The 25,954-nt window shown below is 37.4% G+C and overlaps 1 protein-coding gene across 3 annotated transcripts in view; it reads left to right on the top strand.

Moving 5' to 3' along the window:
• LOC111874769 (ATP-dependent RNA helicase p62) overlaps positions 1-23,241 on the top strand; it is a 41,969-nt gene extending 18,728 nt beyond the window's left edge. For all 3 annotated transcript variants that reach the window (XM_023870544.2, XM_023870543.2, XM_023870542.2), the window contains exons 8-14: positions 3,095-3,267; positions 5,239-5,349; positions 9,259-9,320; positions 11,711-11,770; positions 17,484-17,723; positions 19,884-19,985; positions 22,998-23,241. In XM_023870544.2, the coding sequence (XP_023726312.1) occupies positions 3,095-3,267; positions 5,239-5,349; positions 9,259-9,320; positions 11,711-11,770; positions 17,484-17,723; positions 19,884-19,985; positions 22,998-23,008 (759 nt within the window). In that variant the 3' untranslated portion in view covers positions 23,009-23,241. The remainder of the gene's footprint in view (positions 1-3,094; positions 3,268-5,238; positions 5,350-9,258; positions 9,321-11,710; positions 11,771-17,483; positions 17,724-19,883; positions 19,986-22,997) is intronic.
• Positions 23,242-25,954: the final 2,713 nt, after the last annotated feature.

Genomic DNA, 25,954 nt, shown 5'->3' with positions numbered 1-25,954 from the left:
TTTCTCCAAGTATAATTAGAATGATCAAGTCAAGGAGGGTGAGATGGACAGGACATGTAACACAAATGGGGAGAAGAGGAATGCATAGGATATTGGTGGGAAAGCCAGAAGGAAAGAGACCACGGGGAAGACTAAGGCGTAGGTGGGTGGAAGTCTAATTAACTACTGGATGAACTTCACGTTTGGTGGCATTTTGAATCGACATGGCACTTAAAACGCACACTGCAAGTACAATGTTGCCGTGACTGTGACTGGTGAACTGTGCCTGGTCATACGGTTCCAATTTCACATGGAAGCACTGCCATTTCTGAGAAAATAATCACTTGCATTTTTACTGGAGTTGTATCATTAGTTTCTGAATATCCCTCATAATAATAAATTTTTTGAGGCATATTACCATCTTCTTTCAAACCAGGCTATATTCACTGCAGTACACATCCTTATAGGAAAGTAACAAAGTCATCCTTTAACAGAGCGAGGTAAACACATTAAATGATTACCATTAGTGAACTCATGGCCAGGTATTATGACACCTGATAATACACATCATATGTAACCCTTTGGGCACAGTGAGTTAGCAACAGTAAGTTGTTTATTCACAGGCCCGAAATGAACATTTTGTTAATATAACCAACCAAAGAAAGAGATCCTTGTGTTAGAGCCATATGACTTTCAAAACCTATCAGAGGTTTTGTCAAGTAGTACCCCATAAGTATTCATAGTAGTATGTTACAGTGGTTGATTTGTCATGACAAATTTTTCTCATGGTGCTTTTTGAGGCCACTGTCTGTTGTAATTAATAGTGAGTGCTTTATTTTTTCCGTCAGAGAATGTTATTGCCGTGTTATGTTTATAACTTCTGCGTGAACAGACATTGTACATTTTTGTCCCTTTGTATTTTATTGCACACACACTCCTGTTTCTTCAGACTTTCTGATAAGCTAGTAAATACCAGGTTTGCTCACAAAATTTACACAGCCCTGCCTTCATTGAATGTTTGAGAGAGGGGATTATGGTATGTTTGAATATAAATAGACAGTGCCTTCATCTGCACTTGTACCTGTCATGAAATACAGAGACCCAGTGATCTCCATGGTTACGTACCCAACAGTAGTCCACTGGGATGAGAAGGAAGTGGGAGAAGTGTCATGCAGTATGGAAAAACTCACTGTTAGTGACATTCCTGTATTTTTTGTTGCTGGTGAGTGTGCTTGGATGTTATCAGTGTCATCATGTGACTGCTGATTTGCAGTAAATTAACACTGAATTCTAAATTACCTTTTGACCTCATCTTTGGTTGGCAACTTGTGGCTTGAATCATAGGTCATCAGCTTCTATGATTTACATCAACCCTACATGGGAGAAGCTTTGTCTTTACTGAATGCAGCATATTGGTGAAGTGCTTTTATACTTGTTTAAATATACTACATCAAACAGAAAAGTACAAACATCAGTGACAATACATTTCACACTATGCTACTGTCTCTCTTAATAGAAATGCAGGAACATGTAGTTTTGTAAATTATCGATTTTGGCTTCTTTTTTTCTTCTTTTAACTCAGTTACCCACAATGTGTGTGTTAAGAAAATGCAGTGCTTCATCTTGCATATAAAACGGAACTAATTTTCTGTTGTATGCTACCAGTTGTGTTAGAAGGAGGTCAAAGTCTGCAGTCATTATCCATTGTGCAGGTTCCAACTCAGTGATGCACAATTCAGTCAGTCCACTAATTCATATCCAGTCAGTCCAGTCCCATTTCTGGCACCAGTTGTCACAAGTTAGTGACAAGGCATGGGGTGTGGATTGGTAATTGGATTTATTGAATGCTCATGACTTGCAGCTACAAATAATTGTAACACTCACCAATACTGACTGTTTATGACTTATATCTGCAAATAATTATAACACTGCCACTAATCTACACACTCCGCAGATCACTACAGCACACTAAATCTTCTTAGTCTCTTATGTCGTTATTAGTTGTTGCTAGGTAGTGGCTTCTAACCATGAAGTTTCCCCTCCTTCCATGCTCACAGCTAACCACCAACTCTGAGTGGTGACTCATGAGTGTTGACTCATGACTCATTACTAACTTCACTCAGTCATATAATTGCTGCATCCCATTGGTCCTTGTTATATAGCCTTGCCATGTACTGCATAGGAAACAACTTTTTGGACAGTTCCATTGTCACATGTGTTATTTGTTACTGCAGGAACATGTTTGCCAAGCATTGCCTAACAGTGACCATGTGTTCTGGCTTCTCTGTTCCGGCTTTCAGGCATCATGTCACAGTACTGATTTATGATTATAAACTCTGTTCATCATCAACAACCTGTAGTGACTCTTAAAGATTTTTGGATATTTAAACTCATTTTCATAATTGTGCTGATCATATATTTTCACCATGTTGTAAGATCTAGTTTACGCTATAACCTTTCCGTCTTTCCGGTTCCTTTATGTTTCATATAATACCTTAGAACTAAGCTAGAATGCCTGTCTGTTTGGAATTCTGTTATGCCTACTGATGCCAACAAACTGGACTGCATCCAGCAGGAACGCTTACAACTTCATGCATAAGAGGAGATACCATCTTGAATGCACTGTTCCTTGCTAAGGCTTACCTTGGTTTCAAATTCTTTCCTTCCCTTTTGGCAACTGTTAGCCTTCAGCCTCTTGTTCTATATCCTAGAGACTTTTCTGTGTTCAGTGTCGGCTCCTAAAGTAAGAATTGTCCTTCTGCTTGATATATATCAACTTCTAATTTTTCTAGAGATACAGATATATTTAAAACAAAAATTGTTTTTCTCAATAATTTTATAACAGCCATGGTACTTTTTATTTATTAAAATATTAGTTATATTCAATATAAATCTATGCATTTTCTCTTCTGACTTTATAATGACAACTGATTTCTTTTGTTTTGCTTTGTTGTTGTTGTTTAAATGATATAGATTGCCTTGTTTCTGTTTGTTTGTCTCCCCTCCCTCTTAATTTGTGCTTGCAGTTGGCGATTGCGCTGTTACATTAGCATGTAATGTGATTAGCTGTTCATAAGTTTGATGAGGTGTGAACAGTCAGAATTGTTGTTTGCAGCCAGACCGACAGACGCTGATGTGGTCAGCCACATGGCCAAAGGAAGTGCGCAGTCTAGCGGAGGAGTTTTTGAACAACTATGTGCAAGTGAACATTGGATCCTTGCAGTTGGCAGCCAACCACAACATAGTGCAAAATGTTGAGGTCTGTCAGGAGTACGAGAAGGAACAGAAGTGGGTGAAAGTTTTTGATTATTCATAATAAAAGAAACCTGTTAGCAAATTTTGTGTTTGTCAATCTGTCCCCTGGTTCAACTGATTTTATAGACATCAGTCATTTTTTATGGACTGTCCTTGATTATCACACCATTGGAGATCCCTTCATCTTGCTGCCTTTTAATACACTGTTCTTATGAGGACACATGGCTATTTCTTCAGAGAACATAATGGTGTTCAGTAAATGATCTTGCACTTTTATGTAGTAACATATGTGGTACATAGACCCATTGCTAGGCAACAGCTATGATATAAGCAGCTATACAATAGCCACTTCTAAGTAGTGGTTCTATAAAGAACGACTATTGTTAGGTAATGGCTGCGGTCCATGCTGAGGCTATATAATGATGAGCAACTGCTATTATGAAAGAGTCTTGAGACAGCAGCGAGAGGAGTAGGAGGTTGATGTGAGGTGGCTGCCAGCCTGGCAGTTAGTGGTGTGTGTTGTTTGGTGAGTGAGTGATTGAGTGAGAGGACTGCTGCTGTTCACTCCTTGTGAGCTGTTGCTGTTAGAAGCTGGTAGATGAAGCATGAGGACAGTTCAGGAACCCAGATGGAAGGGAATATCTGGCTTTGATAGCTGTTACCAGAAAACTGGTGAAGACACAGTAGGCTGAGAAGTGTGCTGTAGTGAATTACAGACTGTGACCTAGGAATAACGCTACAGTTACTTGTAATTATGAGTTGTATGTATAAGTGTTCAGTAGATCCAATTACCATTCAGATCCTTGTCTATAGTCACACTCCATGTTCATGACATTATCTATGAAAAATATCCAGGTTTGTTTAGGTAAGTCTTCTGGACACTTGTCTAGCTACACCATTATAACCACACAGTATTTTTTTGTAAGCTGGTTATTTAACAGTAGTCAGTATTGGTGCTGGAGGCATGTGGTAACGTAGTTGGTTGAGGCACTGTTCTATAAGCTGGCAGGTCACGGGTTCAGTCCTGATGAGGTGGATTTATTTTTTCAATTTACCTAATCCTTCTGGTCGCACTATGGCCCTGGGGTCAACTCAGCCTCTAACACAGATGAGTACCGGGGATCTTCCTGGGGGGTAAAGGGCAGCTGGTGCTTAAGGCTGACCTCACTGTGTTCCAAACACAGTTTTCATACCAGTTGTATTAGTACCTAACTTAATTCTAGGAGTACAACTTACACGTTCATCACTGTTATACTGAAGTCTCCCGTTAGATGAAATCCTCTTTTAATCCTATCTAATTCCCATCCTCACAGTTTTAGCCTGAATATTGTTCTTGCATCTCTTTTACATCTTCCAATTCACTCATTTACAATAATTTCCCCCCACAAAAGTTCTGTGTGTATTTCTTGTCTTTTCATCCTATTTTTAATGCTCAGGTCATAACATAGATTTCACTATACAAACAACAGTAGGTGATGTGTATATGTTTCTCTTCATGTAATATCCTAAATTAACCACTTCTCTATTTGGTCCAGATGTTTTCCCTGAGCTCTGTGTTTTGTAAACACTTCTTCCCACAAAGTAAAAGACAGGCTTGGCAACCATGGAAACTAGTTGTTAGAATCATTGTTTTACATATACATATAATGATTTATAGTTCATTTTGTTAAGAAGCTAGTATGATAACACTTTCTGAACGAATAATAACGAGCATTTTCAGAATATATTCTTTTGATTCCTGCATGGACATCATTTGATCCCAATTATATTCAGCAAAATTAGTATGCTGTGTAGTTATATTATCAATTTGTTGGTGGTCTTACTTGCATGTCATGCTCATATATTTGTCTAAAAAGTGTGAGCTTTTTAAAACCCAAAAGAACATCATGCCGGTGGATGGTACCCTTGAAACTTGTTCAACAAATTACACATTGTTAAGTTTTATTGTAAATTGTTTGTTTGAATATCCAGGAACATAATTCTGATTGCAGTGTGATGTTGCAGGTTGGCCACACTTCTAGAAGAAATTGCATCAGAAGAAAACAACAAGACCCTCATATTTGTTGAGACAAAGAGGAAAGTTGAAAATATTACCAGGAGTATTCGACGTCTTGGGTGAGTTGTTTTTCATTGTAATGCAGCTTTGTATGAAGTCATTGATATAGTTACAGTTCCACTGGATAGCAGAAAATATCCAGCTCTCGAGTATTGTCACGTGTTGCATTTATAGGAAACAGTATAGTGAGGAAATGTCTGCATTGAATTGAAACCTTCTCCCCTCATGGAACTGTGCTGTGCCTATAATTGTAGTAACATGTAACTGATAATACATCTTCTGCTTAGCATTTAAGAATGAAATCTGCACATTGGAATGTTCCAAAAAGAGGTCTACAAAAAAATCAGTACCCTGTAACTTATGATAGAACATTGTAAAAATGATGACACAATAAAGCCTTGAACAGTTTGGTAGATGAACCTGTCCAATTTCTATGCTGCTGTCATATGCAAATAACCATCAACCCAGCCACAGTATGTATTATGTTCATTGTGGAAGTGTCCTCTGTTTAAGTTATTGTGGATATGGCATCCAATCTTATGAAATTGTTGAAATAAGGAACTGAACTACAGTAGTCCCTTGTTTGGCATGGGTGTGGTTAACACAGTTTTGATTATACACAATCTCTAGTTAGACATCTGCTTTGTACAAGACAGAGTCAAACTTCTGTTAACCATGCATTAGCACGGCCAGATCTTAACTTCAGAGTCATGTGTACCAGTGTTTTATCGCAAAGGATTGCAACACAAAAATTCTTATTATATGTCACCACTGCCATCAAATTATTGTGCCGCTCACCTTGCAACCAATTTATTACTATGAATGAGGGGGTGAGGCACCCAGATTTCTTATTTAATCCCACCTAATTGCCACCAGTTAAAACATCTGTGGTTAGCGCCTACTCCACCCAGTGACATAACTATTACAAATACCCCAATAAACACTCAATATGTGAAAACAAGAACAAATCTAATAAAATCGACAGGTACATATAGTGTATACAGCCATAAAATTTCCATGGTAATCTAATTCACTGATTACAAGTACCTCATAAAATTGCTTAACCAAGCTCCTTTAAACCAACATGGTACAAACCAAATCGTATATCCTACAATCAGTAAACCAAAGTTATCATATAACAACAGCAAACCAAATTTGAACTCTAACATTTATTCGCTGACCAGAATTTATATCTCAACAGTAACCCAAGGTTTGTATGCTAACCATCGATTAATGACCAAAATTTCATCTCTATAATCAGCAAACCACATTTTCTACTCTAACATTCTCTCAACAAGTCAAATTTGCTATTTGTTTTAACAAGCAACTAGTGACTCAAATGTTATGTGCTCGATTAATTTTCATACTCTGCAACCAATGAACCAAATTTCATATCCGAACAGTTAATCATTTAACCAACTTTAAAATTTTAACAAACAAAATGTTACATCCTAACACTCCGTTAAATTACTAAACCACATTTTTATATCTTACCCATTGATCCATGAACCAAAATTTATACAGTCTAATGATCAATCAATAAATCAAACTTTACACTTTAACCTAAGAGTCCATTAATAAACAAAAATTCATATCCTAATAAGTGAACCAGAAATTACTTAATAAGCAATAGTCAGTAGACTGAACACAGGCAAGTTCTCACATGACCAGATGAGTTGTAGAATAAAGATGGCCAGCACGCCATCTCAAAACTCTTTTGCGCTGTCTTTACCACACAACTGCTCTGAGCAACTCCTGTCCAAATCCCCAAAGTTTAACATCATAAATATTCTGTGCACTCAGAATCCTAAAATCAGCAGATTCCTCTGGCTGATAACCTGTTGTGAGACCTGAGACTTGCCTCCCCACTTGACCCCTTGTTAAATAAAATCATACCCTTTAATAACCTGGGACACAACACCAGTGCTCACTGCCAGTCCACCATTCAGACTCAGAGGCCTCTGGATGAGCATAGATAGTAACCATACTGTACCAGAGATACTTATAATACAACATGCACATTATCATTACCATGTTACACAAATTTCTAATATTTGTGTGCATATGCTTCCCCTTGCCTCTTATTTCCCATAAGAACAGGCACATAACAGGCTTTTCATAATATATATAAATGACCTTCCACCAACAATAAATTTTTCATCAGAACCCATAATATTTGCTGATGATACAAGTGTTATAATCTCTAGTAAAATGTTTGATGATTTCTGTGCAATATCAAACAGAGTACTCTCCCACATGAATAAATGGTTCAATGCTAACAGACTTGCCCTAAATTTAAACAAAACAAATGTAATGAAATTTACAACAAATAATGCCCCTCCCTATGTTTTAAATATTGGATATAATGGAAAATATATAGAAGAGACAGTAAATACGAAATTCCTTGGCTTGCAAATTGATAGCCACCTAAGTTGGTCGAACCATATAGATAAATTGATCCCTAAGTTAAGTGGAGCGTGCTACGCAGTTAGAAGCATGTTTCATGTCAGCAATACTGAGACTCTCAAATTGATTTATTTTGCCTATTTTCATTCTGTAATGAAGTACGGAATAATTTTTTGGGGTAACTCATCTTACAGCCAGAAGATATTCATCTTACAAAAGAAAATTGTTAGAATAATGGCTGGTGTTAAACCAAGAGAATCATGTAAAAATATCTTCAAGAGGCTAGAGATCTTAACTCTCCCATGTGAATACATATTCTCCTTAATGATCTTCATTGTAAAAAACCAAGAATTTTTTCCAACCAATTCTACAATACACAATGTCAACACAAGGAATAAAAATCAGCTTCACAGACCAGTTGCCAGCCTCTCTTGTTTCCAGAAGAGTGCATATTATACTGGCATTAAAATCTTCAACAATCTACCACCAAATATCACAACTCTTATAGATAAACAGGGACAATTTAAAGTAGCACTAAAGAGATACTTAATTACACACTCCTTTTACTCTGTTGAGGAATTTATGCTTCCAAACAACATAAAGTGTATGTAATGTTTTCTCTTGTTTGGAACACAGGAAAAAAATCTAGTATATGTTAATGTATGGATTTATGATGGATATTTTACTACTTTTGTGAAATCCTTACTATTTATGTGAACTTGAATTGTGCATGTATATATGTATTGTATGATTTTTGACTAATTCCACATCCGGTAGGTCATCTGACTAACTCATGGATCTATGGAATGCTATGTATGTATGTATGTATGTATATGTACATCTACAAGACACTTTTGATATCCACAGTATAATTCAAGGATGTAACCCCCTCTGTTAAACAAGGGATTATTGTATGTCAGTTTTGTCATACCAGCACTAACACTTGATAGGTAAAGTAAAGTTGTCCCTGTGCTTAACTAATTAAGCACTACACCATGAAGGCATACAGGGGACTAGGTGTATAGATCCCCATTTTCTTGAACTCGGCCCTAGTTGGAGGTGAGTGGTCAGCTTCACGCCCCGGCCACTTTACCCCCAGGGAAAGAGCCTCTGGTACCCATTGGATAGGAGGTTGGGTGGACCCCAGAGCCAGTATGGACTACATGGAGAAGAGAAAATCCTTGACCCTACCGGGACTCAAACTCCGACCTCTTGGTCGTCCAGGCCGTTAGCTAGTCGCTATACCGATGCTATCGCTGCTCGCCATATAACACTTGATACATGAAGGAATATCAATGTCATTAAGACCCCAAATTTTTAATTTTAGACATTTATCAATGTTGTGCATATGTTTTAATACAGAAAAGTGTCCAGCTCTTGAACAGTGTGATACTGATAAAGTGATTAGATTTGCTGTACATGAACATTGAGATATGTAAAATAACAAGGAGAACTTTTGGAAAATATGTGACCTCAAGATAGGAATACACCCTTCTATTTTTGTCTGTCTGAGTATTTTACTACTGAAGTTATAAAGTGCTCTTGTTACATTTTATTCGCAGTTATCCAGCAGTGTGTATGCATGGAGACAAGTCACAACATGAGAGGGATTATGTTCTGAGAGGTATGAACAATTTTATCATGATTTATTATCTTTGTTGCTTTATAAAAGATGATCAGAATTTTGGGACATTTTTAAATCTTCTGTTGCATAGAAATATGAAGTCTTATTAACATATTACTGAACATCTGGGTACCATGGAAGGTAGGGAGTTTCTTGCTCGTAAAAGCAAGTGTGGTGTGCTTTCAGTTGCCATTTCACTTCTCTTAGTACACACATCTGTTTTGGCCTTCCCAGTATTGCTTCATTACTATAAACTGGTGAAGGAAAATCAAGGAAGTCAGATTTATAATTGATAACGTTGGAATATCAGTGGAGCAGCTGTTGAAGTCCCTCAGTCTGCATGAGGATTATGTAGAGACATAATTTGCATGTCATAACAGTGTTGTATTAACCATATTGAAGATATTTGCTGAAACTTTATGAACTGCTTAATTATTGCTGATTGAAATGAAAAGATGATTATATTTGGAGAATTGGAAGGGACTGGGCTGGGAAGATTTATAGGAAAATGGCTATGCCATACAAAAAGGTACTGTGCTGACATTTGCTTGGAAGTGGCAGGGAAAACAGTGAAAAACCTCACAATAGTCTTTGGTATAGTCACTCTACTATGGAAACAAGTGTGCATCATCAATTATTGATGTAGACCTTTATGTCTTTATAGAGACAACTTTTATTTTGTTCATTAGAAATGTAGTGCAAGCTCACTATAACTTGAATTTATAAAGTTTGTACGAAGGCTTGTTCCAGTAGGCACTGTTAATAACTGAAGATTAAGAGTTTTTAAAATGTTTCCCCTTATTTCAGCATGTTGTTTTATGTATGCATGGGTTTCTTGTACCAAAATCAGAATTATATGGTAATCAGCTTGTACATACATACAGTACATATGAGATGGTTCTGTACATAGCAGAGTCATTGACACTTGATGCATGTGATGCACTGAAGGTTCTCAGTCTTTGAGCATGCATTGATTTTTGTCTTGACCATTGGTCCATTATTCAGTGTGGCAGCCTCTTTTTCACGGAAATTTCAGTCGCTGTTCACAGATTCCAAATCTTCATCCTCTGCATTGCACAGTTTTTTCTGTCACTGTCTTCCACCACACAGAGCATCTGATTGTGTATTTATTCTCTGCTCTTCAAAATACTGAAAAGTGTCAAAGAAGTTGATTAGTAGTCATCCTTTTTCACTCTTGAACATGTTGCCACCTTCACATTTATTGCAAAAGTTGCATCTAGTTAGGAGTCACTTTCAGTTTCAAAATCAGTGGGATATCTCATTTTATGCAAGATGTTTTTGTGTATGAGGTCTGACAAATGACAAGATTGATCTCACAAACATCACTGTATTAATTTATATGCTGAACTGCAGTTCTTGCCTCCTATAGCTGTACATGAATTCCAGCGTTGTTTCCAACGTTTGAAGCATTTCCAGAAGTCATTCTTCTGCAAGTTCTGCACATTTGGAAAGAGGAAGAAGTTATGGTCTCACATACTTATGATCTTATATCTTATTTCACTTACTCATTTCTGTCTAGGATGCAAACAACGTTTTATTTAAAATGTCAATTCTAATAACATTTAAAATTCATAAGGTGTCATTAAAGTCACGTTTTCTATTTATTTATTGCTGTTTATTTGCTGCTACGTGTTTCGGCCTCACAGGGCCATCATCAGGCAGCCATTGAGTGACTGAAATCACTGCACTGCATGGGCTCACACATCAATATATTTACATGCTATTATTGCCTGTCATATTCGAGAATGTAGGCCCGCGCTTTCCTCATGCTATTTTCGTGTTGCAGCATTCATGTTGGTTCCTTCATGCATAGTTTTCCTAGGTCAGGCATCTGTCCCTTCTACTGTTCTTATGAATTTTAAATTTGATTATACTTGTAAATGACATTTTAAAATAAAATATTGTGTTTGTATTATGGATGGAAATAAGTGAATGAGTGAGATATTAATGCAACAGGATGCTGAAATATAATATTATGTGTTCTTATATGCTTTATCAATAAGTCCTCTTGACCAGAATGAACTTCAGTAGCATGGAGGCTTGTGAGAATTGCTTAAACTATGCCACATTCTTACCAAGTCACTATTCATTATTATTTTACTGCACTACATAAGCTTTGCAGTTCACACAATGTTATTAATTAAATTTATAAACAGTCACAAAATGGGATTTTGTGATTGTCCAAATAGCTGTCATTTCTACAAGGAAGATCCTCCAACATGTAGTTAGAACAATATTTTAGCAATAAGCAGCTTGCATTAAGAGTTCTTTATCATCTTGATAAAGCAGCCAGTTTTAATTCTAGTTTTATTTCTCACAGCTTTTGGTTGATATTCCATCATGTCACAGTGTTTTGTATTTGTTTGCAGAGTTCAGAAATGGGAGGTCCCCCATCCTGGTTGCAACAGATGTGGCAGCAAGAGGCCTGGGTCAGTTCACTGTTAATATTGATAAGACCAGATTGATTGATATTGTCACATTTTAGGGGTGTTACTCTAGACAGGGTTTTGGTTGGTGAATGGATTTATTGACCACTTATACACATGACTCAGAACTGCAAGCACTTACAACACTGTAGCTAATTTACACACTTTACAGATCACTACAGGCTGAGTTTTCTCCAGCTTGCAGTGTCTTTACTAGTTGTTGCTTGGTAACAGATCTCAACAGTGGGGATTCTTCAGCTTTTGTGCTCACATCTTTACTGTCCAGGAAGTATCCCTCAGCTGAACTGTCAGCTCAGTTACAGCGCTCTCTTCTCAGCGTCCTTTGCAGAACTCACTTCAGCTCATTTTTCTAACTTTACTGGTTATAACTTCTCAGCATGGGCCACCCAGAAAACACTGTTCTTGTATTGTTGCATGCATAGTCATTGCTGCAGGAATGTGTTTACTGAGCTATTGCCCAGAAATAGATTGCATAGCACTGTTTATTAAGAATCTGCTGCCCCAGCAGTGAGCGTTGTTTTGTGACTTATCCCGCATCCACCTGCTACATTATCTTTACACACAGTTGTGGGGAAATTTAAACAATACTAGTGTGCCTATGCACATAAATATAAGCTGCAATTTGAGGAACAGTTTTTGTTAATTGTGGTGGCCACTTATGTAGACATACCAAAAGTCATGTGCATGTTTATTTTATAATAAAGCAAAGGTACATATACAAAAATATATAGTGTCTTCAGTTGCTGGAGATGCCTTGCAACCATTCCACAAAATTCTTAGAATAATCCAGGCATTTCTGCCATTGCTGCATGAGCTTCAGTATGCTGCTGCAGTGTAAGTTTGTTTCATTACTTCTCAACCATGTACATATGGTTTGCTGGACTGCCTCATTGTTTTTGTAGTGCTGGCTTCTCATGTGATCTTTTAAGGGGCAGAATGGTTAGTATTCTAAATAGACCTAGTCTAGATTTTATGGAGGGTAAAGGAGCAGCCTCTGGTCTAATCCATCTCAAGCATCAGCAGTTGGGGAGCACAGCAGCAAACATTCCAAAGTCCATCATCTGCACCAAATTGCATCCAATTCCAAACTATGCTATAATTCCTTAACTGTCATCCTTCAGGCTTTTGTGATGGTCACACCGACTTTCTGCTTGTTGAAGTCCATGGCAGCGGTTCTTGGTTAGCCATTGTGAAACTGATTGGCAGGGTCCCTGTTGCAATATTTGAAGGGTTTTTCCCAGTGTTGCATACTGCTGGCACCAATGCAGAAAACTGTGTAGACATGCTGAAACTGATAGAAGATGTCTGCAGCAGAAATGTTCTGCTTTATGAGGAATACAAGGACACCTTACTGGCAAAAATGATACATCACTTACAGCTGTTTTGTTGTGGTCGATTGTGGATAGATATTGGTGTGCAAGTACTGGACCTTTATTTCATGTTGCAGAGAACAGATACATCTGTCGGCTCTGTAACTCCCAATCTTGTTATGTGGTAAAACATGTGTAAGTGATGGTGCTGCTTACTTTCGTTATGGTCCTCATAAATTTACATATCTAAGTTCTTGGGCTCACATATATCTCCCCCCACCCCCTTGTGCATGTAAAACAAGTTTTGTTACCATGGTTACTGTGACAATTTATGAAAGGTACATATTCTGTGATACCAGATATGAATCATTTATTAGCTGCAGACCATGCTTCCTTTTGTTTCCTTAGTAAGAGTTATGACTTACGTTTTATGGCCTCTGAATCATTCTACACAGCGTTGCTCTGTAATCCTATTTTGCTTTCATCTTCAGTCTAGAAAATCAAGTGTTCTTGAAGTCTACATAGTTGCATTAAGCATAGCAGTTCCATCTTCCGTACCAGTTTTGCAGTGTCTTATATTGGGGCTTTCATGAAATAACACATAGCCAAATGGTTAGCTTAGTGTTTGTGATAGTATCTATTTTTTTATGATCCCAGTGATCTTATGGAAGAAAAATTGGAAAAGAATTTGACTGGGACCAAAACTTGCATATAACAGCAAAATTAATCCTTTGTAAATTGACCAGCTTTTATATTTATGCATAGGTGCTTGTAGTATTTGTTTCTGACATACAGATGTGACAGTTGGATATTGTGACTTACATATTTATAAAAAGCCATGCCATAGCTCAGGTGGTTAGCTGCTGGCTTCCCACCGTGGCGGCCTGGGTTTCAGCCCAGGTCAAGTCATGTGGGATTTGTGGTGGACAGAGTTGCCAGTGGAATAGGTTTTCTCCTAGTACTTTGGTTTTCCCTGCCAATTCTCATTCCACCGACTGGTCCACACTCATCATCTCTCATCCGGGGCTGGTACAGTGGGCCAGTTATTGGCCGATGTACTAAGTGGACTCAGTCTCACCCCACCCCAAGAAACTACATATTTATAGATTTTGTGTTGGATTACAACGTCCTTATACTGTTGAGCAGGAATCACAGTACCACATATTATTTCGGTGACATCACACTATCTGTACAATCAGAATAGGAGTCGTGGCACATGCAGTGAAATCTTGGTTTAAGTGTTCCCACATATATTGAACATTTAATCGTTTCTTGCATCTTGTTGTGTGTTTAATCAATAGTAGAGTCAATTTACCGACTACACAACACGTTTTTTATTATCACTACATGTTTCGACCTCAAGAGGTCATCCTCAGGTGTACGAACACGGCTGTATAATTACACGCGGTCACATTTGCTTTTTCTCATTTGATCCTGTATCTTATCCAGACTTACGCTCAATAATATATCAAGTTGTTTTTATAAAACACAAGTTAAAATATTATTCTAATTAAATTGTTAAGAGTTAAAATTTCATGAATCGAAGTTCAATTCATGTCACTGGTTACACTTTCACTTTCACTTGTTTTACAGTCTCATTTTACTTATGCTCACTACTATGTCTAGTTCTTTTTAACTAGTTTAATTATTATTATTATTGGTTAAAAGTTTGTGAATTAAAGTTCAACTTATTATGTTGGTTGCACTTTCACTTGTTTGTGAGGTCTCGCTGTTCTTCCGCGTCCTCTGATGCGACAACGATCGTAACAGATCCAGCAGCATCAGAGGATGCGGAAGAACAGCGAGACCTCACAAAGAAGTGAAAGTGCAACCAACATAATAAGTTGAACTTTAATTCACAAACTTTTAACCAATAATAATAATAATTAAACTAGTTAAAAAGAACTAGACATAGTAGTGAGCATAAGTAAAATGAGACTGTAAAACAAGTGAAAGTGAAAGTGTAACCAGTGACATGAATTGAACTTCGATTCACGAAATTTTAACTCTTAACAATTAAATTAGAATAATATTTTAACTTGTGTTTTATAAAAACAACTTGATATATTATTGAGCGTAAGTCTGGATAAGATACAGGGTCAAATGAGTGAAAAGCGAATGTGCCCGCGTGTAATTATACAGCTGCGTTCATACACCTGAAGATGACCTCTTGAGGTCGAAACATGTAGTGATAATAAAAAAACCCGTTGTGTAGTCGGTAAATTGACTCTACTATATATTGAACATTTTTGTGATGCCAGCTGAAGACCAAATACAAACATCATTTTCCTGTTTTTGGTGAATTACAATGTAATAAATAACCTGCATTTTGTGTAAGAATGTTTGATATCCCAAAACTGTATTTGGTTCATTGCAGTTTTGAAGATTACTGTCTTCCAAGATGTGACAATGTGTATGTAGCAGATTGGCGGAGAGTCCTACTGCTTCAATCTTAATGGTTGAAACTTGAGCATTTACCTACCAAACTACACCGAGCCACATGCATAAAGACAGGAGTCTTTATAGTCACTGCCATTAGAACCTCACATTCCTGCACAACTCTTGTGTTTATTTCTTATGTCGTTAGAAGTTAATTTGTTACTGATCATGTTATATTTATTTTGATAGGAAAAGCTTTTTGGCTGATGATTTTAATATAATCATATACATTGAGTAAAAAGAGGTGTGCAGTTCCTGGTGTAATTCTTTATAACCGCCACTTAGTGATAATCTTAATTCACTGGAAGAAAAGCCTTTCTCCCATATGTCCCTTAAATTGGGATTTTGCTGTGCTGTTAAAATAGGAGGCACTTCACCCACATTGTTGGGATAGTCACACCATCTGTGTTGTTAAGATAATGACACCCATGCCCCATACTGTCAAGATAGAAGTCATGAAGTTCAGTATACAAGTTGCACTGCCTGATACTGCCAGAAGTTACACAGCTCATACTGATGACAAATTTTTCTTGTGGGAAGGAATTATTTATATGAAGCGCTGCATATGCCAGTGCTCATATATGTTCCAATGTGAAGCGTGTTGTGAACATGACAATGAGCCATCTCCCAGCTGTTTCATTTATGTATGGTCCCTGTAACAGCCACCATTGGCAAGGGCAATGCAGATTCAGTGTTTTTAAGATTATCTTTTAAATTTCCTTGCCTCTGTAATGGACTGAACTGCTTGAACTTGATGTGGCCAACTCTATGACGTCTCGTGTTGCCATAAATGGAACTCATAACATAGCTGTTTGTTCTTTTTTATTCATGCTTCAGTCGTGATATGTTATAAAGAATTAATGAAGATTTGCTTTATGGTAGAGAGTATGGTTTATGTTTGCCTTTGTGCATTGGACCCAGTAGAGGTCTGAGTGTTTGAGGCTGCCAAAAGTTGGTGTCTGCCCATGTCATTCATTCTTCGGTGATTTCTATTCTAAAGATACTCGAAAGTGACACTAAAATTGTATCACAAAGGGACACAGAAAGTTTCAACAATCATAATTCAGTTGTTACAGAAGTTAGAGAAGACTTGTGTTTTCATTTCTGGGTGAATACACATTTGATAAGCTGGTTTACTGACATTTCAGGAAGATTCGCAGCTCCATATTCAAGGAAAATGTCTCATGGCAAATCTAGTCCCCATATTGACAGTTTTGGACTAATGGGCTGCTTAAAATCTCAGGTTCTTAAAATTATGTTCTTTATGATGTAATACTGTATAGATGGTATATATAGTGTGGTAGATGGCTACCGTGAAAATAAAAGGTAGAAGGTTACTCCATAATGTTGGTAACCATTTACCATACTGCCTGGTGTCATTTCCAGAGGATCACAGTCTCAGTATTCACTGCCCATTAGAATCTTATTTCATATTCTCAAACATCCAGAATCAAAGAGGCTGCTGCCATGATCCTGGCTGGGAACTATGAAAGAGGTGATGTAAATATTGGTAAGTCAGTCCATCACAACATGGTACCATCACCCAAGAATGGAAACGCAAGTTAAGGTCCAGCAAGATATCGGGTTGAGTTTCTGCCAATGCAACAATATTTGTTTTTTAAATTATGTTTCTCAATCTTCTGGATTGTTATCAGTCTGATATATTCTGTTTTAGAGGCACATGCAAGATAATTGCCATTGCAGTGTCTTAACATCTAGCAGTGCCTCTGTTGGGTGAGAGTTGGACCATCATTTATATTCTGCTGTCATGCTTTGGTATTCATTTTTTTTTGTGTGGGTGGGGGGGTAATTCCATGCCAGATTTCGGTTACATTGCATAATGCCAGAAGGTTTTTACCACTATTGTATTGTATTGTAGTTTGTATAAAACAAGCCATTTATTTATATTGTATTAGAGAAATTGAGCTTACATGTTCAATGCACAGATGTGGATGGGATCAAATATGTGATCAACTTTGATTACCCAAACTCCTCTGAAGATTACATCCACCGCATCGGTCGCACTGGCCGTCACAATGCAACAGGCACATCCTACGCATTCTTTACCCCAAACAACAGTCGACAAGCCAAGGACCTGGTGTCAGTACTTCGAGAGGCAAATCAGGAGGTTAACCCTAAGCTGGCTGAGCTGGCCAGGCAAGGTGGTGGAGGGTATGGAAAAAGAGGTAAGTGCAAGGGAGAGTCAGTAAATAGGTTACAAATGGAAGTAAAACAGCTGTAATTAGGTTTTCTATACCACTAGGTAGCAGCATAGTCAAGCTTCATGACAAGCTAGGTAGCATACACACATGTGCATGTTCAGAGCTGGTTTCAGTAGGTGGAATGATGATCATGCTTGAGGAGTGTGGTACCATAGAGCAGCATTCTGTTGTGGGGTTTTCTGTGGCCGAAAGCTATCACTTGCCCCACATTGACAAAGGTCCTAACATGATCTCATTAGAAGGATGTTAAAGAATGTCTGCAAAGGAATTGTAATGAATATCACCAACACTTGAGTTAATCTTTGCATTGCACCCATAAAGATCAAGAAAAGTTGTATGAACCAGACCAGGTAGCAAATGAAATTGGTCACCTTATAATTAGATTACCTCCTTACCATTTTCACAATAATCCAGCTGAGCTGTGGACAACATTGCAGGGAGAAGTAACCCCCTCAGTAGCACTTTTAGACTGCCTGATATTCACAGATTTGTGAGGAATGCAGAACAACTGTAGGAGAAGGACTTTCTCAGAGAAAGTGGCATCACAAATACTGTATCTACTCACATAATGTACACTTTTCCCCCAAAAGAATTATTTCTGTAAGTTGGGTTGCATAAAATATTTGAATACTACTTTTTAGAGTATAATTTTTGCATTATACCGAGGCAGTTAAATGCTATGTTGCAACGTTGTATTGCCTGTTAATATCTGCAGACTCCAACACATGATTCCTTGATGAACACTGAGCTGAAGCGTCCCCTGATAAAATTTCAATCAATGCATAAATTTGATGAAAATGTGATTGAAGTTGAGTGTGACATGGTAGTCATTGTGGATATAGATATTCACACCTACAGACCGCAAAATACCTTTATAAATATTAAGATGAAATTGCTCCTTGATCATATTGTGACTGAAATGTAATTTTTGTGGAAAATGTGTTTAAAAGTTGAATGCATTATATGAACAGATTGTGGATATTCCCAGTCTATGGACTACACTCCACTATTTCTTGAAGAACATCAAGACCAACATGTCTCTTGATAAAACTTCATCCTATGCATAATTTTTTGTAAAAGATGCAATTAAATTTGAATGTGATGGAGTAACATGGTATGAATCAAGGTTTCTGTACCATCACAGAGCATGTCATATTTTGGCCCTTATATAATAATAATATAATATATAATAAGTGATTGCATTGAATGTACCAGTGAGCCAGTCTGTTTATTATATCACATCAAAAACACAACATGTTTCTGTCCTCACTGACCATCTTCAGGTATATGCAAATAAAATCACAAATATATTACCTGAACCCTCAGCACACACTTCAGTCACCTACCACTTCCCATATGAGGTATATCAAAAACATGCTACAAAGAGGTGAGAAGTCAGTACTACATAACACACAACACTGAATTAGTATCTAAAAATTCAATTTTTACATCACATCTCTGTCAGAGTCACGTCACAGTATATTGTATGCTTAAGAAAATTCAGGCCACATAAAAGCTACAACAGCACATACACCCCCTACATACAAAATACCCATATTCATAGTAAGCATACCATATGTATTTACAGTATGTCCACCAGATCTGTACCAGTACCGTAACACATGAACACTTTTTATTGCAGGAAATCATGCCTTAATATAATTTAATCACATTTTCCACAAAAATTATGCATTGCTCAAAATTTTATCATGAATAAAAATATAGTATNCCCCCCCCCCCCCCACAATTTCTTGTCAGAAAGTAGGGTTTGCATAAATTATGCATGTAAATACACCAGGTAATCTAGAGGAGGAAGATTGTGACTGTGATCAGCAGCTATTGTGCTGTTTGTGTCTGTCAGCAAGTGTCACATCTTTGAGAACAAGAACAAGGTAAGATTTTATTTTTGCATTGAACTTCTTGCATAACATTACATGCCCTAGGCACAGTACTCCGTATTTTTGTGTATGAGCACACATTGATTCTCTTCTTCTTTTGTCATCCCCCAGCTTATGTCCAGCAACTCTGTTTTCACTGTCATTGTCTTATATGCATATGCCATTAAATTCTGTGATGCATATAATATGTTGAGCATAGTTTCTTTTTCTTAATGTGTTCTTGTAGGTGGCCAACGTTGGGGATATGGAAGCTATGGTCGTGGCCGAGAGAACTATGGTGGTGGAGTGAAGAACACGCATAAGCGGTTTGATAGCAATGACTACTCAGGTGAATATAACAAATATATATACATTTATGAATGCTTGTATTTTTTAAACTTAAACTTTTCACTAATGCCTTTAAAATCTGGAGAAAATTAAAATTATCCTCCTCTTTAAAATACTGAACCTGAGATTTATCACTTCTGTCTACCTAACTAGACATGTCTGATTTCTGGACCAGTGATTCTGAAGCAAAAATTTCCTGTGGCTGTGTACTGTTTTAAATGATATTTTGACAGGTATGCATTCCTGCCATAATTCTAAGTGAAACACTGATAAATGTTTAATCAACATTGGTGTGCTTCTCAAGGTTGCAGATCTGTGGGTAGGAGAAAATGGTATATAAGCTGAAATGTGTTGGAATGCAGATCTATGCTACAGTAGTGCAGCAGCTAGCAGGTTGTGTAGCATTGGTACAATAATACATAATTTAATGGAAAACATACCATTTTCATTTAGTAACGAACAACATGCAGGCATTCACTTTGTGTGTTTTGTAACAGAATTCCTCCTGCTGCTGTTGAGTAATATAGGAGACAATTCCCAAAACAAAGAATCCCTGATACAGGTGTATTTTATATTACCCATCAACAGGCTAGAAAGAGGGATATTTTACAGTGTGTCATTGCCAGTTGAATATCCTGTGAGGGGAAACGTGCATGGCAAGGAGCACATTACTGGAACTGTGCTTTGCAGTCCTTGTATCAGTACCTGATAAATTTCTGCTTCCTCATTGTTCCATCCATGCACAACAGTGTGGTGGGTGTTAAACTCTGTATTATCTCCAACAAGTCCATGATTTATTCTATCCGTCTTACAGTGCATACATTTATTCACCTTACTCTTCTCTCTTGCACTACATGTTTCAGCACAAAAGTGCCATCTTCAGGTGCTTTTCGATGTACGTCAAACTACTTCATTGTCTTTATACTAAAATATATATTTATCAATATGTATGATGAATATATATTTTAGTATAAAGACAACAGGGCATGCAATAAAGTAGTTTGACGTACATCGAAAAGCACCTGAAGATGGCACTTTTGTGCTGAAACATGTAGTGCAAGAGAGAAGAGTAAGGTGAATAAATGTATGCACTGTAAGATGGATAGAATAAATCATGGACATGAATCAGTGCAACAGGACGCTAAAATATAACATTATCTCCAACAAATTGAGCACCTCAATCCTTGAGACTTGGATTGCACACTCCTGCCTTCACTGATACAGAATTGGCCATTATGATCACCTGACCTTAGCTCCCATGCCTTCCATGAATGCAGGTTGGACACATGAGGAATTTTGTTGCATTGTCCGTGTGGCCACACACATCAATGACTGAGGTTCCGTTTTTTGTCACATTACACATTGTTGTGAAATGGGCAAGAATGTGCATTAAAGGCAGACATAGTGAACATTTGTTACAGCAGTTAAAAAAGTCCAGGGTATGTAAAATCATATACAGCCATGAAGTGTTTTTTGTTCTAATAAACATGTTTGTCCCAATTACATCATTGTAACTTCCCCTGCCCATAGCTGTGTAACCACCGAGAATCATATCCATTTTGATATAAAATTTTTTCCACTCTGAATGACCCCAGGGATTACCTTCTAAAGTCCTGCCATACAGCTGGGCAGACATAAATGATCTACAAATATTATGTTTCTGGACATTATCCATTGTCATGTTTTATTTCAAAACGTTTTGGGAGACTGGATTCTGTCTCCATCATCAGGTAAAATGTACTCAGTCGGGCGCAATCAATAGAGCTAGTCCAGAGATAGGCATGGGGTATAATCGATTAGGCTGCACTGAAGACAGAGACAGAATCCAGTCTCAAAAACACGTTTTGAAATATGAACAGGACAGTGTTCTTAAGTAAAAACAGGATGATGGATAATATCCAGAAACATAATATTTGTGCTAAAGTACCATCGTCACAAACTTATAGATTGTGTAAATGGTCTAGATTATCATCACCATCATATTTTCTGACGTCCATTTAAGTTACGCTTATGCTTTAGAAGCAGTTAAAATTGGACACCTTACATTAGAGGAGTTATCACCTTGATGCAGTCTTCCTTATTTAAGTTTACCATGGCACTAAATTCTGTCCCCTTTTGGAAACTGCTGGTCTTTGAGTTCCTGCTTGGCATGTCAGAATTGTAACTGTACTTCTTAATTATTAAAATACAATTCTAGTCAAGATTAATGAGTGTGTGTGTGTGTGTTTTTGTGTGCTGGCATGGTTCTCCCCCCTCCTTATCACACCATGGTTGGGAGGATTGCACGAATTGAGTAGTCACTATTGAAATTATACAAGTTACCATTTTTTTTGTCTTTTGTTTTTGTGTGTTTATTTTATTTGCATCTGTGCTCATGCTTTATAATTGGCCTTTTGGTTCAGTAAGCACATAAATAACAAAGATCAATTGATGATTATCATGACCCTACATGGGACTGCTATGTTCAGAATGAGTTCTGTCCTTCCAGTCATAACTGAAAGAACCTGAAGGAAATCTCTCTTGTTTCTTGATCTTGTTTTACAGTGTGTGATATAGAAAAATATTTGTAGGAACAATGGAAGCTACACTTAGCTGCACTACATTGAAAACTAGATAGAACCCTTACTTTTCTCTTCAGATTTCCATTAATGAGGATGACATTTCTTTAATTGAAATACTGAGGTCAGGCCGAATGGCTGATTAACTACCACATTTTAACTTAATGCTGATCAGATTTATTCTACTAATGAAACTATTATCAGAGTCTTTCTTTGGTAGTTCTGGCACTGATTTCTCCAGCCTCCCATAAACTCTTTCCGGCCTAGAGTGAGAAAAACAGAAAATTTGACCCTTTGCAATTAAATGTCTGAACATGGTGTCTGTTCTAAATGTCAGGCCATAGTATTTGGTGATATTAGGAAAGGGTATTTAATGGACAGTAATAGATTTTCCAGATAATTCTAATATGTATTGTGTCTAGAATGAATTTATGAATTTGTGTTTTTCTTTCCAGAGTACAGTTGATTATTATCTACCAATCGTATTTAAAGTGGAATGTAGAACAAGTGATGGATTTATTAATTTGCTCTGGCAGAACATGGATGTGCATTTGGCTGCTACTGAAAGCTGTTGTCGCCCTCTGTTTGACAGTATTGTATTCATTGTGATCCGATATACTGGTCATATTGACAGCTCACCAGAGTCTATCATTCCAATGTAATGTGAAATGATGTATTAAAACATTTGATAACTGAAAATGCTTCACACTGTTTATTCACGCTTCCTGAGCTGTATGCTTGACCAGAAAGTAGTTTTAGTAATGGCACCTGTTCCTCAGGTCCTAATGTTATTCTCAAGTTTCCTTGGTCATTCAAATGATTGATTTCCGTGTGGTTCCATCCCCAGAATATTCTGTTTTCATTTGCTGTCTCCCTCATTCAGTTTTCTTTGTCAGGTCCAAGATGTTCCGGTGAATAATGGATGAAAAGAAATGTCACGTGTATGGGGGTATGCTTGACAAAAATAACGGGTTCTACTTCGGATGAGTGGATTTATTAGCACTTCAATTACAATCTCTCTTAATTACACATAATACAGTACTGTTGCTGATTAACACACTTTCCAGTTCACTGTTCCACATGCACTATATTCTGAGTTCCCTCTAGTGGTCTAGCCATGGATTTCAACACAGAAACTATGACTTCAAATCACTATAAAGTCTTGTCTTCAATCACTTTATACTCCTCTCCAAATATGTAGTCAACTGATCTTCATAATTAACTAAGGATATGCACCAATCTTGTCTGTGTACTCTTTAAGTGCTCTGCACCAATGTAAACTACAACAGGTCTTCGTTGTATAGGCATAAACATTTCACCTTCAACCCAAACTCTAAATTTTCTCTGAGAAAGAAAAGTGCTAATAAGCTTTATTAGAGTGATCAAAAATTTTAATTCCAGTAGGTTTTGAGGTTTTCACGGCGATGATTATGAAGAAAGTCGTCTTCTGGGGTTTGGCGCCATGTATTCTTCGTTTTGGCTGACGTTTCGGAGGAACGTATCGCCTCCATCTTCAGAGCAGGTGAATGGCTTGTGAGTGCAGAAAGCAGTAGCTGTAATGATTAGGAAGTGAAAGGCGCTGCTTTATATAGGAAGTAGGCAGGGGGCGTGGTTAGGAAGAGCAGACCAATAGGACCAGTGGAGAGCGAATAAGGCCATATGGTGTTGGTGCTAAGGGGGGGGGGGACGGCCAGTGAATCCAGGAAGCTGGAGGTCAATAGCACTTGGAGGCTGCGGTTAGACAAGAAGAACTGGTTGGCTGGGGACAGGTTACTGATGTCAATGACATGATTACAGGGGACAGGCTACTGATGTCAATGACATGACGAAGAACTGGGGTGGCTTGTTGGAGTTCTCTTGAGGAAAGAGATGAGAGGCTTCCATGACTTGCTGAGACAGAACCCTGTTTCCTATTCATGCTGTTCGGATGGAGCTCGATCTCAACGGCCTCCATGATTATGCGATCTAGGTAACGGCTCTTACTGGTGATTATGGCGGTTTTGTGAAACTGGATTCGGTGGTCTAGCTCGATGCTGTGTTCAGCTACGGCTGACTTGTCCAGATGTTCTAATCGTAGATGCCGTTGATGTTCTTTCAACCTCATGTCCACAGAACGGCCCGTTTGCCCGATGTAGACCTTGCCGCACTTGCATGGAATTCTGTAAATTCCTGGCGTCCTCAGTCCCAGGTGATCCTTGACAGGCTGGAGGAAACGAAACAGCCAAAATGAAGAACACACGGCGCCAAAACTCAGAAGACGACTTTCTTCTTTAATTCCAGTAATTTATATAGCAAGGCTAGGTACCAAGTTGTATCAAAGACTTTTTCACTGTACAAGAATACAGCAGTTGTAGACATATTATTGTTGAAATTTAAGGAGACATAGTCTGTAAGCTTCATACCTTGAAGTTTAATGTTATGATGGGCACAGAAACCAAACTGGCTTCCATTAAGCAGGCCCTTTTCTTATGTGTGCTTTTGGACTATTTTCAGAATAACTTTTTTGAATAATTTGCCTGTTGTAGACACAAGGCTTTACTTTTACTTTACTTTATTTATTGCATTCTGTCAATCCATATAAGGTCAAACGAACCTACTGGATATATAATCTGTCATGTTTAAACATAAAATAATAAAATATACATACATAACCATGTTTGAACATAAGATGATAAAATATACATTCCTAACCCATACAAGGACAAATGAAAACACTAAGAACCACTATAAATTAGTGCAGTCTGATACAATAATACAAACACTGATACAGTTGTAGTAGATACATAAGCTGTGTAATTATATTATCCGTAGGAGAGACAATCAAGACAAAGTGTTCACTGAGAAGTTGATTTATAATATTCATCAATACTATAAAAAGCATGTTCAGTGAGATAGCTTTTTAATAACAATTTGAATTCTTTAATATCTTTGGATAGCAATTTAATGTTCGAGGGTAAGTGGTTATAAATCTTGCTACCCGAGAAAAGCACTCCTTTCTGAACTATTGATAGATTTGTAGAAGGTAAATATAAATTGTGATTATAATGTGTGTTGATATCATAAATATCGGTATTAGCTATAAAATAATTTCTGTTCTTAATGACAAAAAGAAGCAAGGAGAAAATGTACTGAGACTGAAGTGGCAATATTTGTGATTTTTTAAACAATCCGCGGCATGAATCCAGTCTACCCGAAACAGATATAACTCTTATTATTCTTTTTTGAATTTTGAAGATACTCTCATTATGAGGGGCATTACCCCATAAGATAATACCATACAACAATAAAGAATGTACATAGGAATAATAGATCATCCTCATTGATTCTAGTGACATAAATGGCTTTATTGCCCTTATTGCATAACAAGCCTTATTTAACCTTAATGATAAATCTGTAGTAAGGTTCCTCCAAG

Source organism: Cryptotermes secundus, unplaced genomic scaffold (genome assembly GCF_002891405.2).
Source record: "Cryptotermes secundus unplaced genomic scaffold, Csec_1.0 scaffold955, whole genome shotgun sequence".
NCBI classification, from domain to species: Eukaryota; Metazoa; Arthropoda; class Insecta; order Blattodea; family Kalotermitidae; genus Cryptotermes; species Cryptotermes secundus.
Note: the sequence above shows the minus strand (reverse complement) of the source record. Positions and strands in the feature narration are given on the sequence as shown.